This window comes from Carassius carassius, chromosome 15 (genome assembly GCF_963082965.1).
Source record: "Carassius carassius chromosome 15, fCarCar2.1, whole genome shotgun sequence".
NCBI lineage: Eukaryota > Metazoa > Chordata > Actinopteri > Cypriniformes > Cyprinidae > Carassius > Carassius carassius.
The window spans coordinates 22,585,979-22,604,473 of record NC_081769.1 but is presented as its reverse complement, the minus strand read 5'-3'; the positions used below and the strand labels follow the sequence as shown (position 1 = coordinate 22,604,473).

General features: G+C 36.8%; 2 protein-coding genes across 2 annotated transcripts; one reads left to right on the top strand and one right to left on the bottom strand.

Moving 5' to 3' along the window:
* The first annotated feature begins 4,097 nt into the window (after nucleotides 1–4,097).
* mc5rb (melanocortin 5b receptor) lies at nucleotides 4,098–9,910 on the top strand. Its single transcript, XM_059567068.1, has 2 exons — nucleotides 4,098–4,194; nucleotides 8,235–9,910. Exons 1-2 carry the CDS (start codon nucleotides 4,183–4,185, stop codon nucleotides 9,282–9,284), a joined length of 1,062 nt encoding a protein of 353 aa, XP_059423051.1. The 5' UTR covers nucleotides 4,098–4,182; the 3' UTR covers nucleotides 9,285–9,910.
* Nucleotides 9,911–10,972: 1,062 nt separating this feature from the next.
* mc2r (melanocortin 2 receptor) lies at nucleotides 10,973–16,625 on the bottom strand. The gene is made up of 2 exons (XM_059567069.1): nucleotides 16,539–16,625; nucleotides 10,973–12,026 (listed from the first exon to the last, which is right to left on the bottom strand). Exons 1-2 carry the CDS (start codon nucleotides 16,555–16,557, stop codon nucleotides 11,056–11,058), a joined length of 990 nt encoding a protein of 329 aa, XP_059423052.1. The 5' UTR covers nucleotides 16,558–16,625; the 3' UTR covers nucleotides 10,973–11,055.
* Nucleotides 16,626–18,495: the final 1,870 nt, after the last annotated feature.

Genomic DNA, 18,495 nt, shown 5'->3' with positions numbered 1-18,495 from the left:
GAAACTGATTAGTGTACTTCTATTCACTCTTCACAATGACTATTGTTTTGTACTAAAAATTTACTTTAATTTAATAAAATCTCAGTGTCTTCCTCTGATCACTAGAGCTCACAGACAAACCCTCTCCATTCAAAAACCTTTTATTTTGATGATGGCCTCTGCGCTGATCAGCACAGCTCAACTAGAGCCTTCTTTATGATTTTATTATTTTCGTAATTGTTTGTTTGTTTTTTTATAGACTGAGAGGAGCAATCAGTAATCTCTTGTGGATGTTGCTAAAGCCTGCAACATGACATAGTGTTGTCTTTCATTACCAATGCTACCTTCTCCCTCCAATCATCTGGGTCTCTGCCTATAGGCTTCCTACATCAAGTTGTACTTACAAATGAATCAACAACATGGGCATCCCTCCCACTGGCTTTTATCTTCCTTTGATTTTTTTCATTATACAAACAAGTTAATTAAAAAGTCTTCTTATCATCTTGTCAGTTAATATATAGTTGTCCCCTGAGTCAAATCATAAAACTATAAATTCAAAGAAACATAAGAGGATTAGACAAACAGTGGAAACCTAAAAAAACTGATAATGGCAGTTTCATAAAATGTCATCATACATTCAGCTTGACTTGAAAATATCAGGGCACTAGGGGTGGCACGGTTCAACTTTTTCACCGTTCGGTTTGTTTCACGGTTTTAGAGTCACGGTTTTCGGTACAGTTCGGTATGCCCTATGTTTATGGAAAAACTATACTATTATTTCTATACTAAACTACTTTCTAATAAAATAATAAGAAGAATATTCTATCCAACTACAAGCAACAACACAAATAAATATAATAAAGATACAAACAATAAACAGTGATTTTCAGTTTTTTTTTTTTTTTTTTTAGGTAGGTCTAGCATAAGTTTTTAAGTACAGAAATTGAATAAAGTAATCAAATGTAAAACAGCATTGCATATTGGACTCTATAAATTAAATATTATTCTTTATTAAAGTTATAAAAGCTTTTTAATCAAGAGCAGTGATTAAATCTTTGTTGTTGCTGTTTCTATTAATATAGAGACTGTCACTTTAAGAGAATGCACTGATACAGCAGGCCTACGTTCAGCCCGCTATGTCTGCTGTAGGATACTTACCAAGACGGTTATTTTTACATAATTTTTGTGTGAATTTGTCCATTTAAACACAATACTTCAGAGAGAGCTTAATATTTGCGCGCATTCTGAGGCGCGGGTTTGCGCGTATGCACAAATCTTCTCACCGCGCGCGCGCGAGCTCGCGTCCTTTGGCTCTTTAATGTTTAAACTGACAACGCGTAAATTGGTTTATTTAAAACACATATTAACGTGTGCTGTTCAGGTCTCATCTGAGCGCGCGCGCTATCAGCACCCGGGTGATGACGGAATAAATGACTGCTCACATTCCAGCAGTAATTCACATTGATCAAGAGTGAATGGTTTGTCAAGGTTTTTTTTTTTTTTTTCATCGCTATTGTTGCAATGTCTGGGAATCCAGAATGCGCATCCATCAACAGAAACATATATTAGTTGAACCCTGTTTGTTTTACGTGCTATTTATAGCAAACCAGCAAACCATACAGATGCTTTGTGAGATTTAAGTTGAACCGCGGTCCGGATTTTTTTCAGCGAACCGTGCCACCCTTACAGGGCACATATCCATACACAGAGCTGTTCAAATCCCTTAGTGTTCCCTAACTTTCTCTTTTAGCCTGGGGGCCTCAAATCACATCTCATGATCGATATCACATGACCAGTATGACCATAAGTGTGGAACGAGACATGAAGAGACTCACTACTAGGAATATTAACTGACTATTTATAAGCCGATTAAAACATTCTTATGTGGATGAGTAGGGTTACTAAGCAACAGCTCTGGGTGGTCACTTTAAAGGGATCACTATGTGAAATATGTCATATGAATTGATCAAATACCATATGAAATGAATGAGAGTGATTATACAATCAAATGGCTATTTATATTCAAGTAGCATACAACTGCTGATTTTGGATGTGAGATGAGAAAGTACTAAATAAACACTGCTGGATGAAATATAATATATACATCAAATTAGGCATAAAACGTCAATAGTGATTGGTTGAAGAACTTAATTCAGGTCAAACCAGTCCTCATTACACTGTGTTCAAACTTTGTTGATTGGTTGGCAAAGAGGAAATTTTGAAGCAGATAGTCCTTACTGCAGGGTTATTGACACTTAGACCTTTGTCTTTCTTAGAAGTGCATTGACCTAAGTCTGATCTGTCTTGTGGCATGTTCAAAAGCGTAGTGTGAACGAGCTTTTACAAACCTGCCTGAGAAAATGAGAAATTATGCATGTCAGACAGAGACATGAGCTCCATGTGAGAGTTGGAGATAAACCAAAATATAAAATTCATCTGTGAAAGTTCTGCTTCTTCTTCTTCTTCTTCTTCTTCTTGTAACTGGTAAACTGCATCTGCAAGTGATTTGGCTATTTAGCTATACACACCTAAGCTTACAAGTTTGGGTAAAACAGGCATGAAAAGACAAAACCACTTGCCTCAGTTACACAAAGATGAAATACACTCAGATACACAGACAGATGATTCAAAATGTTCATGTACAGATTGATGAGGGTGACGGAGTGATGTGGAGGTGGGTGGCCATGTATGCTAAGAGATTAATGATTTTAACTAAATTGTAGTTAAATAAAAATGTACTTCATACATTTGACCTTGAGATTAATTCTCATTTTGCTTCATTACATATTTTCCCTTTCTCATGTTATTTCTGCTAGGCTGCATCTAACAGGTATTTTGAGTGAGTTATGATGAAAAGGTTCTTGCCCCGATGTGGAATATATAGTTTTGCTATGTGCCGGTGGGACGCACTTAAAAAGTATTTCTCATCTAAATCCAATATACAGTATCTGTCCTAAACATGCATGGTGTGTATATATACAGTACAGACCAAAAGTTTGGACACACCTTCTCATTCAAAGAGTTTTCTTTATTTTCATGACTATGAAAATTGTAGATTCACACTGAAGGCATCAAAACTATGAATTAACACATGTGGAATTATATACATAACAAAAAAGTGTGAAACAACTGAAAATATGTCATATTCTAGGTTCTTCAAAGTAGCCACCTTTGATTACTGATTTGCACACTCTTGGCTTTCTCTTGATGAGCTTCAAGAGGTAGTCACCTGAAATGGTCTTCCAACAGTCTTGAAGGAGTTCCCCGAGAGATGCTTAGCACTTGTTGGCCCTTTTGCCTTCTGTCTGCGGTCCAGCTCACCCCTAAACCATCTCAATTGGGTTCAGGTCCGGCGACTGTGGAGGCCAGGTCATCTGGCGCAACACCCCATCACTCTCCTTCTTGGTGAGACATCTCAAGTGACATCTCAAACTGATAGACATCTCAAGTTGGGTTTATATACCTGTTTTACATTATCAAAATGAAAATATGGGCATATTCCTTGTACTTTTCATGCTAGGTTAAGATAATAGTTTAAGTCTAATAGTCTTACTATAAAAACCATTGGATTTGTGCCACTAAGGCTTTCAAAATATAAATACAACTCCTGTAACCTATTCATGGAAAGTACAAGAATATGGGTGTTTGTGTCCATGTTTTTCTTCCCTCTGAACTGAGGGCACTTCGTTCTGCTTTTCTCTTAATCAACTCCTTTGGAGATCATTTTCCTGTTTTGAGTTTTGAAATGCTCCACTGAGCTCACATAATAAGTTCTGGACATCAACTCAACCTGCTAAGCAGACAGGAAGTGCCCAGGTGTTCCGGTGCTGCCATTTATTCAAATAATACAATCAAAATGCTCTCTTATAGCGGTATTTGTTTCAAACAGCCAACATCCTGTATGAAACATGTAAACGAACATGAGGAGTGTTTGTTAATATTTGAACAGTCCATGTTCCAGATTTAATGCAGCGTATAACCTACTGTCAATATTACATAAACTGATTTATTTTAGTACCCTCTTTGTTGAGCACTGACATGACTAGGGACTAAAATATCCTTAAGGTCAAGATTTAAGATGCTCGGTAATGCTGGTCAGAGCACGACTCCGCGCGGCGCGGGGGTGGAGCGCGTTGTGATGTGAGCGCGCGCTCAGATATTCTACAGCAGTCTACACAGCTCTTGCATTAACCACGTCCAGCAATGCTTAGCAATGTGAGTACATTTTCTTTAGCTTTTTACTTCTCTCTCTTTTTTTCTTGGAGGTATCATAATACTAATTTTACTTGCTATAGCCTTTTTACTTATTATTTTGTCGTTTCATTTGTTGTATTGCTTTATCTATTTAATTTCACTTCATACGGTATATATTGCTGTAGTTGTTTTTGTTCTTTCTGTTACTATTATGTAGATTTTATGTTTTGACTGATTTTGATTAACTGCACATACTGTCATTACTTGCAACAATTGTTCTTACCTCAACAACAATTCAAGAGACTAATATGTGCAGTCTGTTAACTTTATAGCCTAACCTAACTGAATGAATAATAGCTGCATACTTCCAAGGGAATTCTGTGCAAATCGTTTAAAAATCACTTTTAGTTTATTCCCGAGGTGTTGAACTGCACACACCTGCTTGTGAGAGTTATGTCGGGGGACGGGGGCTGCAACAGCCTGCGATTTATAACACCACTTATATCCTTATCAAAATTTAACTCACCTTGAGGCAGCTTTTTATAATCCAAATCAGCTGTCATAGAGCATTAGGAGTGTTATTCCACTGTGTTTGACAAATCCACTCAGTAAGAGTGGTTTATCGAATACAAAGGCAGACGTCTCCTGAATATTGGTGCTCTCTCACTGGGCTTGTGAGTAATGTCTTTGAATTTAGTTAAGGTCAAGACCCAGCCCTCTGATGAATTAATTATATTGACAACAAATTCTGTCTATCTATCTTTTCTCTCTCGAATGTGCGTGCTATATATCTATGTATATATATTTTATTGATTGTGTGGGTGTATTTTTCATATCTTTATAAATATGTTCTCTTTCTGAGGGAATAAAGTAACTGTTGATGCTTAAAGCAGCTATAGGGATAATGCTAAGAATCAATCTGTCAGAATGAGCGCTGCTCACACTGAGTCAGTTTTTCATAACAAGCTCCCCAAAGGATGTGACTTCTGACCTAATGTTCAGTGTCACGTCTGACAACCTGAAATAGAGACATCTAGAGTCAAAGATGGTTGAGAGATGGATGATTTCTGTCTCATTTATGTTCCTTTTCTTTTTGTGTGTGTATATACATGTGCGTGTGCATGTGTGTCGGTTTGTCCGTTTCTATTTTAGACCAGTTACTGACATGAAGGGGTGCAATAATCAATAAACACCTATCAGATAATGAAAACAACTAGTGACTTTAATGCCACCAAAGCACTTTAAATTCAATGTCACTTGTAGGACTGTTGGGTATATACCCATGACGCACCCACGGTTTTGAGTCCAATAAGCTGTGATTTCATGGTTTAAAAAGATTAACAACAATGTGTGTTTAGAGGAGATTTTAAAAAGCTTAATTTTAAGATGAAGGGGATTTTAATGAAAAGATGTGATAAGATGCTCAGTAAAAAACACTGAGAAACAAAGCAACAAACAGATCTTATTCAACTTATTGCTGAATATAAAATTTTTTCAGTTTGGTTCACTTTTTACAAACAAGCATAACCTTCTTGGATAAAGTGATGTGTTTAGCTCATCAGGTGGGCTGAATGTGGGATGCCTGTATTAGTTTCTCTAACATTTCATCATATTAAGGTATTTTCTGCAGCTCCTTCCAGATACAGCATGGTTGGTGAATAATATTATTTTCTATGTTGTAGCTTAGAATATGTCTTGCAATAGCCTCAGTACTTCATAAAGATGCTTCATTGATGTAGTCAAAGTCTAGTCCTTGACCAAACATAATCTCAATAAATAAATAAATAAATAAATATCCTCATATAGGCTAATATTGATTGTGCCTTACAGAAATTGTTTGATCAAGCATTTTCATTCTATAGACACCTAAAAATGGGTGTTTCAAAATTCTATAAATAACCCTTCAAACGAATTTCCCATTTAAACAACTGAGAGGAGAATGACATTTCCGCTTAGGCTTCTGTAACTATTTTGAGGCAAATACCTGGAACATTTCAGGGATACATATATTTTTTATGTACCAGATTGACTGGTGTCATTATGAGCAAAGTACTGTATGTTTTCATTACTCAGTTAATTTCCTTAATATTAATTTGACATCAAATATTAAGACTCCATCAAGATGCAGTAAACGTTTGGATAGAAGTTTCTAGTGGTGTAATCACACACAGAAATCTGTTTAATGTATATGTAGAACAATTTGTTTGGTGTTCAATTAACCTCAAATAAACGTCATGCCAAATTTTTTACCTCAGCTTTTTTTTTTTTTTTTTCATATTTGACGTCAATTTGACTGGGAGGTGACTGAAATTAATTTGTGGTAATGAGCTGCAGACCTGTAGGTTGCCAGGTTGTGTGACTTCCAGTAAAGCAATTGCATGGCCAGTCTTGCATGTTGACTGCTCATTTACGATGAGAATCCTTCCAGGAAAAATCTGTTAAATTAATGTGAGAACCCCCTAAACAGTGGGGTCTGCCATCGGCTCTAAATGGTTATGGCAGCAAAAGTATTAATAGGAAGCATGTTTACATATATTCCACCTCAGCACAGCAGGACATACAGTATTCATCGTGTTCTTGACTCTGTGCTGACCTCCATTGTACCTACCTCTTGTCATGTAAGTGCAAAGTGATGAATAGCAGTGATTGGCCCGATCCACCATATCTGAGGGATTTCCTAGGTTCCCTAGGAAGGTCTTAATGTTTTCTTTTCTCAGTGTTTAGAGCAAACATTTCTGTCAGTAAAGATGCTGCGTGTTCAATGTGTTGGTAAGGTTCTGTAAGTGATTATTATTTATGCAAAGGTATGCAGAAAAGATCCTGCTGCCTCAAAGATATCACTGAAATAAGTCTATAAGAAATAAGAAATCCGTTTTCATAAACAGTTAAAAAAAAAACAGTGTTGCAGGCTGGAAATGTTTCTGCCTCATAATTAAATTTTTTTACATTTTAAATAAAAAGATCATTGCCATTTTTTACCTCACAATTCTGACTTCCTCAGAATTTCAAATTTATATTTAACAATTTTAAATTAACATATCAAAATTATGTGACATGTAATTAAGAAATCTGAGAAAAACTCAGAATTTTGAGATTTTGAGAACTTGAAGAAATGTGGGGCATTACCCAGCAGGCACCTTGAGATCAAAACTCAGTTTAAATTCAGTTTGGATGGCAATTTCTTCCAGTGGTAACTAGGTGAAAACAGGACGTTATTCCCAAACTGAAATTGTTTTAATGTGTAAGGTAGCCCAATATGTTTGACGTTCAACTTACATCAAATAAATGCCATGTCAAGATTTTGATGTTATTTTGATTTGCATATTTGACCTGTTTTTATTTTATTTTATTTCTTTGTCAATTTTGACGTCTTTTCAATATCAATTGCCAGCTGGGTAACTAGCAAAATTGTGAGATATAAAACCAAAATTTGGAGAACTAAAGTCAGTATTGTAAAACAGAAAATCAGAATTGCAAGCTATAGACTAACAATTCTGAGAAAAAGTTAGAATTGCGAGAAGTTAACTCAAAATTGTGAAATATGAACTTTCAATTTCTAGAAATAAAGTCAGAATTGTGAGATTTAGTTCATTTCCAGTGGGAAGCCTCTTGTTTTGTATGTCAGATATCGAGACTATGATAGTTTGTTTTCATGAGTTTGTTGTATGAAATATTTTATGAATATAATGTGGATATTTAGGGTGCTTTTTGCAATTGCACATGTATTTTTATTGTATGTGTGTGTATGAATGAATGCACATTTGTGTATGTATCAACGGATGCATATGTATATGTGTGCATGCACATATCTTTTATTATTATTTGGTGTAGTATTATTGAATATGTTTTGAATATCTGTTTTTATATTTCTTGAATATTATTTAGCATTCTATCTTTCTAAAGTAATTCAATCTCATTATTACTAAGCAGAAAAGTAAATAAACGTCAAAGTTTTATTGTGTAATTTATCTCTATCCTGTAAACAGTTTTTACTGTAAAAACATCAGATGTTGCTTGCAATACTTCTGGACATTTCTCACAACAACTCTCTTTCTTTACAGCAGCATCATCTATCTAACACCACCTGCCAACAAACCGTGAGCAGCCATTCAGTACATCAGGACATGAACTCCTCAGAGTGGCCCACACTTCTTCCGAACTTGTCTTTCAGTCACACAAACCACAGCAATGAGTCAAGCAGGTCCAAGTCGGGTTCTCCAGCCGCCTGTGAGCAGGTAAACATTGCACCTGAGGTCTTCCTTACACTGGGCCTCATCAGCCTGCTTGAAAACATCCTGGTCATCCTTGCCATTGTGAAGAACAAGAACCTCCACTCGCCCATGTACTTCTTCGTCTGCAGTCTAGCAGTGGCCGACATGTTAGTGAGTGTGTCCAACGCATGGGAAACAATAGTCATCCACCTCCTGGCAAACAGGAGCTTGGTGATTGAGGATCACTTCATCCGTCAGATGGATAACATTTTCGATTCTCTCATCTGTATCTCCGTGGTGGCATCTATGTGGAGCCTGTTAGCGATCGCAGTGGATCGCTACGTGACTATCTTCTATGCTCTGCGTTATCATAATATAATGACCGTATGGCGAGCTGGGATTCTCATCGGCAGCATCTGGATCTTCTCCACAGGTTGTGGGATCATCTTCATCATCTACTCTGACACGAAGCCTGTGGTGGTGTGCCTGGTGGCCATGTTCTTTGCTATGCTGTTGCTGATGGCGTCGCTCTACAGTCACATGTTCCTGCTGGCCCGTTCGCATGTCAAACGCATGGCGGCATTGCCTGGCTATAATGCAAGCATCAGGCAGAGAGCTAGCGTGAAGGGTGCCGTCACCCTCACCATACTACTGGGCATCTTTATCGTGTGCTGGGCACCATTTTTTCTCCATCTCATCCTCATGATCTCCTGCCCACGGAACATTTACTGCATCTGCTTCATGTCACACTTTAACATGTACCTGATACTCATCATGTGTAACTCTGTGATTGACCCACTGATCTATGCGCTCAGGAGCCAAGAGATGAGAAAGACCTTTAAAGAGATCTTCTGCTGTGACGGACTACGAAGCCTCTGGAACCTGGTCAGTAAATATTGAGCAGGATTCCTGGAAGAACCTTTAAGGATGAACTGATGGATGAATGTGTGTATAGATGTATTGATGGATGGATCGATGCATAATTGCAGTGGAGGAGGGGTCGAAGGTAAAGAGCCTGAACCCTTTAATAAGGAACAGTATATATTATTTGTACAAGCTTTTCCATGTACAGAACCTCATCATGTGAAATGTTTTAATGTTGCAGTGGATGTTTTATGTTGTGTTTTTGTAAAGTACTGAAGTGTTCATAATGTGACATTGTTATGTATATATTTATAAGAATTACATCTTCCTTAGAAGGGGACGGTTGTCAGGTCAATGCATTTTGTGCACAAATACAGCTTTAATATTAATCTGTAGAATAGATATGTGTTCATTTTCAGATATTTTCTTTTTTATGAACCCCCCCCCCCACAGAGGACAGAAACACAACCATAAGTAGACATTACAAACTAAAACATAATTACACAAACATTATACGTGTATGTGGGATAGAAACAGTATAGAAACATACAAACTGTTGTAAATAATAATGTAGTGCATCTGGGAAACCATAAAAGTCTTACAATATATGTACAATGTATATGTCAAAATATGTGTTTAAATAAATTAAATTGATTAATATATTTCATTGTCAAGTAAGCAGAATATTATTTTGTATCACTGTGAGATAAAAGATTCCATCTATAATTGTGTGTTATGCAAATGTGCAATGAATGTAATATATGCATGCGCCTATAAATGGTTGACATATTTTGTCTAGTCTTCTGATTTTTAATTGCAATTAATAACCATCTGGTAATTCTTCTTCGTAAAGATTGTATGGGTATACTATGATTGCTATGAAGTATTCTATCTCAAAAGTGACAGGCCTTTTAAAGAGCTATACTTGTTGGACAAATATATAATTTCCTATATACAAAAAGATTTTGTAACACTTATGATAATATTTAATTTATTAGCTTTCGTTAATGCACTAACACTCATGAACTAAAAATGAAAAAGGCTCTGTTTTTATTTTTTATTTTGTTTAGTTTTTTTTTGTTTGTTTTTTTACTTCATTGCACTACTTTTATTCAGCAAGGATGTATGCATTAAATTGATCAAACATCATTTCAGTTTTTATTTAGTTTAACTTCAGGTACCTAAAACTAAAACTGGAACTGTTTTTTAAAATAATAAAAATAAATAAAAACTGTACCAAAAAATAAAAAAATAATAAAATTGAAAGGCAAAACTAAATTACCTAAACTTTAAACCTAAAATGGAAACAAAATATAAAAAAAGAATTCAAAGTTTTAAAACTAATTTTAAACTCGATTTTAATAATATACTGGTATATTTATACATTAACTAAAATTAAAAATGATTTTAGAAGTATTTTTTGTTATGTTGGTTTGTTTAAACTAATACATTTAACTAATATTAACAGATATTATGAAGTGTTACCAAACATGTTATACTCATAGACTAATACATTTTAACAAGTTGAATTATGAATGATCAGGTTAATGTATTATAAAACAATTGATAACCAATTCACAAATGAACACTGGTGTAATAAATATTTGTTACCGTACTTCTACCTAGGTTAATGCATTAACTCAACAGAGAATGAGTGTTATGGCACAGTTTGTTTTAAATACATATTGTTGTGGTCTTTCAATATCTTATCGGTAACGTCTTTCATTTCCATTTGAAAAAGTAGCAGTTCTGTAGACTTTTTTTTATCCTTCAGCAGTGTGAAGCATGTATTGCTGGGACACGCGCCTCAGACACATTCTTTAAATATCCTTGAAGCTGAACACAGGAACACTTTCTTGTAGGTGTTGCGCAGCTCCGTGCTACGGAAAGCATAAATGGCTGGCTCAATGACTGCGTGACTCACCAGTAGCAGTACATGCAGCTGGAAGAGTGAGCGGTAGCACTCACAGTAGGGGTTCTCTGGGCAAATCATCGAAATCAGCAGATGAAGAGAGAAAGGAGCCCAGCAGGCCACAAACACCCCAATCAAGATGGTTAGTGTCAGCGCCCCCCTCAAGCCACTTTGTCTCTGGCGTGCGTGAAGTCCTGGCATAGATGCGATCCTGTTGGCATGGTGGCGCGCTAATAGAAACATATGAACGTAGAGCAAGAGGATGAGGAGCAGAGCTGTGAAGAAGAGCACAACGAAGAAGATTTTCACCGTAGCAGCATTGGAGAACCCGATCATGAGCACTCCGCTGGTGCCACAGAACACCCAGATGGTGGACAACGTTACCACCACGCGACGCATGGTCATGAGCGTGTGATAGCGTAGAGCGTGGAATATGCTGATGTATCGGTCCACGGCTATGGTGAGGATGCTGAAGATGGAGCCCAGGAAGCACATGCAGAGTAGAGAGTCCATGATGTCGTCTATATTTAGCTCAAAATGACCGTTCAGGTGTCCGGCCTCTTTAAACAGCAGCAGGATGGTCTCCAAAGACTTGCAGAGGCTGGAGATGGTGTTAAACACGGCCAGGTTGCAGATGAAGCAGTACATAGGAGAGTGAAGGTTCCTGTTCTTGATGACGGCTAGGATCACCAAGATGTTCTCGCTCAGACTGGCCACAGCGATGGCCATGAACACCTGACTGGGGACCTGGACCTCAGCGCAGTCTGTGGGGTGTGTGGATAGAGTTTCAGTGCTCGAGTTCATGATTGATGGAGCACACTTGGTTGTTGGATTGTAGATCAGCTGAAGATCTGATGTGAAATGACCTGGAGGAAACATTTTTATTATTGTTAGATACAATGGGTATAACTTGTTAATCTTTTTGGTCAATTTTTATTCAGCAAAGATACATTAAATTGATCAAAAGAGACAGTAAGGGAGCTTTTGATTTTCAAAAAAATGCTGTTCTTTTGAACTTTCTATTTCAATGGACATCAATCAATCAACCAATCAATCAATAAAAGTATCACAGTTCTATTTTCGGCAATTCTAATATTAAGAAATGTTTCTTGAACATGTTTCTTAAGTAATGGCTGTTGAAAATTCTAATTTAAAATATACAAATATATATAAAAATTTATAAATTTAACATATATTAATGTGGAAATGTGTTGAAGTTAAAAAAGGGAAACAAAATAACAACAAAACCAAACACACACATTGGCATCATCTCATATTAAAATATAAAACAATTATTTCAATTGTAATAGCATTCCAAAAATATTACTGCTTTTGAAGCAGTACTGTATTTCTGATCAAATAAATGTAGCCTTGATGCAATAAACACTAATTTCAAAATAGCATAGTTATTGAAGTTTTAATAACAGAAATAAAATGAACATGTTTTAAATATAAAAACGCAAAATTGTGTTATTTCAGCGAGCTGTAAATGCTCAATTTTTATTTAGTTTAACTTCATGTACAACCCGAATTCCGGAAAAGTTGGGACGTTTTTTACATTTTCAATAAAATGAAAACTAAAGGAATTTCAAATCACATTAGCCAATATTTTATTCACAATAGAACATAGATAACGTAGCAAATGTTTAAGCTGAGAAAGTTTACACTTTTATCCACTTAATTAGCTCATTTAAAATTTAATGCCTGCTACAGGTCTCAAAAAAGTTGGCACGGGGGCAACAAATGGCTAAAAAAGCAAGCAGTTTTGAAAAGATTCAGCTGGGAGAACATCTAGTGATTAATTAAGTTAATTGATATCAGGTCTGTAACATGATTAGCTATAAAAGCTTTGTCTTAGAGAAGCAGAGTCTCTCAGAAGTAAAGATGGGCAGAGGCTCTCCAATCTGTGAAAGACTGCGTAAAAAATTTGTGGAAAACTTTAAAAAGAATGTTCCTCAACGTCAAATTGCAAAGGCTTTGCAAATCTCATCATCTACAGTGCATAACATCATCAAAAGATTCAGAGAAACTGGAGAAATCTCTGTGCGTAAGGGACAAGGCCGGAGACCTTTATTGGATGCCCGTGGTCTTCGGGCTCTCAGACGACACTGCATCACTCATCGGCATGATTGTGTCAATGACATTACTAAATGGGCCCAGGAATACTTTCAGAAACCACTGTCGGTAAACACAATCCGCCGTGCCATCAGCAGATGCCAACTAAAGCTCTATCATGCAAAAAGGAAGCCATATGTGAACATGGTCCAGAAGCGCCGTCGTGTCCTGTGGGCCAAGGCTCATTTAAAATGGACTATTTCAAAGTGGAATAGTGTTTAATGGTCAGACGAGTCCAAATTTGACATTCTTGTTGGAAATCACGGACGCCGTGTCCTCCGGGCTAAAGAGGAGGGAGACCTTCCAGCATGTTATCAGCGTTCAGTTCAAAAGCCAGCATCTCTGATGGTATGGGGGTGCATAAGTGCATACGGGTATGGGCAGCTTGCATGTTTTGGAAGGCTCTGTGAATGCTGAAAGGTATATAAAGGTTTTAGAGCAACATATGCTTCCCTCCAAACAACGTCTATTTCAGGGAAGGCCTTGTTTATTTCAGCAGGACAATGCAAAACCACATACTGCAGCTATAACAACAGCATGGCTTCGTCATAGAAGAGTCTGGGTGCTAACCTGGCCTGCCTGCAGTCCAGATCTTTCACCTATAGAGAACATTTGGCGCATCATTAAATGAAAAATACGTCAAAGACGACCACGAACTCTTCAGCAGCTGGAAATCTATATAAGGCAAGAATGGGACCAAATTCCAACAGCAAAACTCCAGCAACTCATAGCCTCAATGCCCAGATGTCTTCAAACTGTTTTGAAAAGAAAAGGAGATGCTACACCATGGTAAACATGCCCCGTCCCAACTATTTTGAGACCTGTAGCAGAAATCAAAATTGAAATGAGCTCATTTTGTGCATAAAATTGTAAACTTTCTCAGTTTAAACATTTGCTATGTTATCTATGATCTATTGTGAATAAAATATTGGCTCATGTGATTTGAAAGTCTTTTAGTTTTCATTTTATTAAAATTTAAAAAACGTCCCAACTTTTCCGGAATTCGGGTTGTACTAAAAAATAACAACAGTAATAAAAATGAATAAAAGCAGTACAAACTAATTAATATAACAAAACACACAACCTAAGTACTGAAACTTAAATTAAACCTAAAAATCTAAAAACTAAAATAATTGAAGATATCATTAAAAACTAGTATCTCAATGATACTAAAGTAAAAGTTTCAAAATCATTAAAGGGTTAGTTCACCCAATAATCAAAATTATGTCATTAATAACTCACCCTCATGTCGTTCCAAACCCGTGAGACCTCCGTTTATCTTTGGAACACAGTTTAAGATATTTTAGATTTAGTCCGAGAGCTCTCAGTCCCTCCATTGAAACTGTGTGAACGGTCTGTCCATGTCCAGAAAGGTAAGAAAATCATCTTGATAGTAGTCCATGTGACATCAGAGGGTCAGTTAGAATTTGTTGAAGCATCGAAAATACATTTTGGTCCAAAAATATTATTCAGCATTGTCTTCTCTTCCGGGTCTGTGGTGAGAGAGAGTTCAAAACTCTAGTGAACTAGTGATATCCGGTTTCCGAACGAATCATTCCAAGTAAACGGATCTTTTTGAACCAGTTCACCAAATCGAACTGAATCGTTTGAAACGGTTCGTGTCTCCAATTCAACCGGTTCTTGACTCGTGAACGAGTCATTATCTGGCTCGGCTTGGTGTTCATCTTCAGTTCTCTCTTCACAGCAGTTCAGTAAGTGAACTGTTTGAGTAAATGAATTACTCTGGGATATTGGTTTGTTTGAATTCAGAGGGAGTGTCGACCACATTAAAAAAGTTAACAGCTTAAGTCATTTGCGGATTAATGGTTATTGGGACGCGAACTGTTTCAAACGATTCAGTTCGATTTGGTGAACAGGTTCAAGAAGATCCGGTTACATAGAGTGATTCGTTTTCGAACCGGATATCACTACACTGCAGAGTTTTGAACTCGCTCACAACAGACACGGAAGAGAAGACAATGATGAATAAAGTCGTAGTTTTTGCTATTTTTGGACCAAAATGTATTTTTGATGCTTCATAAAATTCTAACTGACCCTCTGATGTCACATGGACTACTTTGATGATTTTTTTCTTACCTTTCTGGACAAGGACAGTATACCGTACACACAGCTTCAATGGAGGGACAAAGAGCTCTCGGACTAAATCTAAAATATCTTAAACTGTGTTCCAAAGATAAACTGAGGTCTCACGGGTTTGGAATGACATGAGGGTGAGTTATTAATGACATAATTTTGATTATTGGGTGAACTAACTCTTTAAGATCCCAAACTTTTTCACAGTATAGTCTGCACTCACGTTAATTTTTAACAACTCCTAATAATTAAATAACACATTTAATGTTACATTTAATCTTTAATAAATATTAAATTTAATTTGTTTTGTTAATATAAATTATATATTTTATGATGCCTAAATACACAAATTATTTTATTATTATTAATACACACACACACACACACAGAGAATTTTTAGAACAGCAGAGTTTGCCATTTTTTGGTTATCAGCAATAGTGTGAACATAATCGGCTTGACTCCCTTAGAAATATAACACTTCTGAAAATGTATAAATAAAACAAAAACAAATCATATTCACCTAATATATGACATATAATCCAAAAACATATGATTTTGTTGTTTGAGTGCAGGTCATGTTTCTATCCAGTCCTATTCATGAGGTGTTCAAACTAAGAAAAAGAACCAGGTTTTCTATCATCATGATTCTAATAATGTTTTACATTGCTTTTCCACCACTGAATATTTAAAGAATATTTTAAAGTATCACAATTATAAAACAACAACAAAAAGTATCCTCTTTATGGTTTTATTTTTTCTTATAAGAAAAGTCTTACAATGTACACCTCTTGGAACATGACTGAACAAAATTTCACACTGAGAATCAATTAGAAACATCAAACAAAACAACTTAATTTGTTTTGTTTGATCCATTAATTATTCATGTATTTCCACCATTAAAACTGCGGTACATTTTTCTGTTGTGAGCTCAAAGGCAAGCGTAATTAGAACTTGAAAGGCCGGTCCAGACAAGAACAGAGCAAGCGCTTAAAACCTCCCAGGTCGACAAAATCCCACATTCCTGACAATTAAACTTCTATTCATCCATATCAAGCCCATGCCCACTCTCAGACAGTGTAAGATCATCTGAAAACAGCTGGATTTCCAGACACCGATCACCAGGATGAACTAATTTGTTAAATGATTCAATATTTGTCACATTTACTTACCGTTTTTCTCATCAAACATCAAATTTTCCTCTGCTTCACATAGAATGTCTCAGAGACATTATTCTGGTGGCACCGGAAAAGCTCTGTTCTGGCTGTTAATAGACAGCGTGTGGTCATGCCCGTGTATTTGTGTATCCTTGAATGCTCAAGGCTGTGTGAACCATTTGTGTTCATGTTCCTTTTGACAACAAATAAAGCACAACGCAAGGCCTTTCCTCCCTAACACACTGTATTTATCAAACCTTGTTACACATGTGTTGCATCTGTGTGGAGACAACATGTGCTCATCAATGATGGGTGCAGTGGCTTGTTGGTTGTTCAACCTTGGTCTTTTTAAAGAGCAATAAAGGAGTTCAGTTCAGATGTTCTGATTATAGTTTCTAAGATACCTGTTAAATCTAAAATAACCAAAGTTAAAAACACAGAAGTGAAGTGACAAACAGCCAAGTATGGTGACCCATACTAGGAATTCATGCTCTGCATTAAACCCATCCAAAGTGCACACACACACACACACACCGTGAACACACATCCGGAGAAGTGGGCAGCCATTTATGCTGCAGCGCCCAGGGAGCAGTTGGGGTTTCGGTGCCTTGCTCCATGGCACCTCGGGTCATGGTATTGAAGTTAGAGTGAGCGCTGTACATTCAGCGCCAGTACGAGACTCAAACTCACTACCTTTGGATTATGAGGCCGACTCTCTAACCATTAGGCCACAACTTCCCCAGGCATAACTTTTCAGTTTAATAACCCATTAACCATCTCTGCTAAAAAAAAAAGAATGATTAAATAAAGTTTTTGGGTTACAGAAACTTTATTCTACCACGTAATCATAATTAAAACTATTATAAAAGAGGATGGAAACATTGAACAGTAGCGGATGTATTGAACGAGAGTAATTATTGAAGAGCAGTGAACTCTAAACGAGCAGGTGGACTTCTCTTTCAAGTGATGCACTACACTTGTAATTATGGTAAGTCGCCTACTCGATAAATGTTCATTAGTATGTGTAATCGTGACAGAGATGTATTTGATGAAAGTATCCTATATTTATTAGCGCAATATCTCTTGCAATATGCAATTTCTTTCTAAACATTTTCTTTTGTGATAACGTTTGAATGTAACGAAAGTTTCAAAACAATTCAGTGTCATTGTCCGAAGATATATTTTCTTTAGTGTCATTGTCCGAAGATATATATATATATATATATTGTGACAGCATGAGAGGTTCAGGATCTTTGGTTTGTGCAAGTTCCCAGTAAACACCACTTCAACACTCTCTTCAGTATGTATGGTGTGTTTAATAATAAAGCAAAAAAAAAAAAAGGTTTAAAACTTAATTCTCTTCAGTTCAAAAGTACAGTATCTTAGTCTTTGTTTCACGGAGGTACGTGTCCTTTCTCCAGCCGCCATGCACACACCCCAACAGTTTCTCAAAACCTCTTTTAGAGAGTGCTGCTGGTATCATTATCTGCAGCTGTACTCTCAGGCAGTTTGGGTTTTGTAGTCCTTAACAGACAGCTATCTTGCTCCAGCCATCTTAGGGAAATGTATCTGCCTTCTAGAACATGCCCTCTCATGATGCCACATACCCCCTCCTCTGCTCTGAGGCTCTTGGTTGGCAGGCCACTGTGAAGAGAACATCCTTGTGAGAGAGGGCATCAGCATTTCCATGGCATCGTCCAGGCCTGTGGACAACAGAGAAGTTGAAGGTTAGCAGACTTAAAAACCATCTAGTATTTCTGCCAATGCTCTCCTTATTCTGGGCCATCCATTGCAGTGGTGCATGGTCTGTCATTAATACAAATTTCCACCCCAGTATGTAGTACCTGATTGCCTCCAGTGCCCATTTAATAACCAGGCACTCTTTCTCGATTGTGGCATAATTTTTCTCGTGCTTTGCCAGTTTTCTACTGATGTATAGAACGGGATGTTTCTCGCCTTTGTGTGCTTGGGA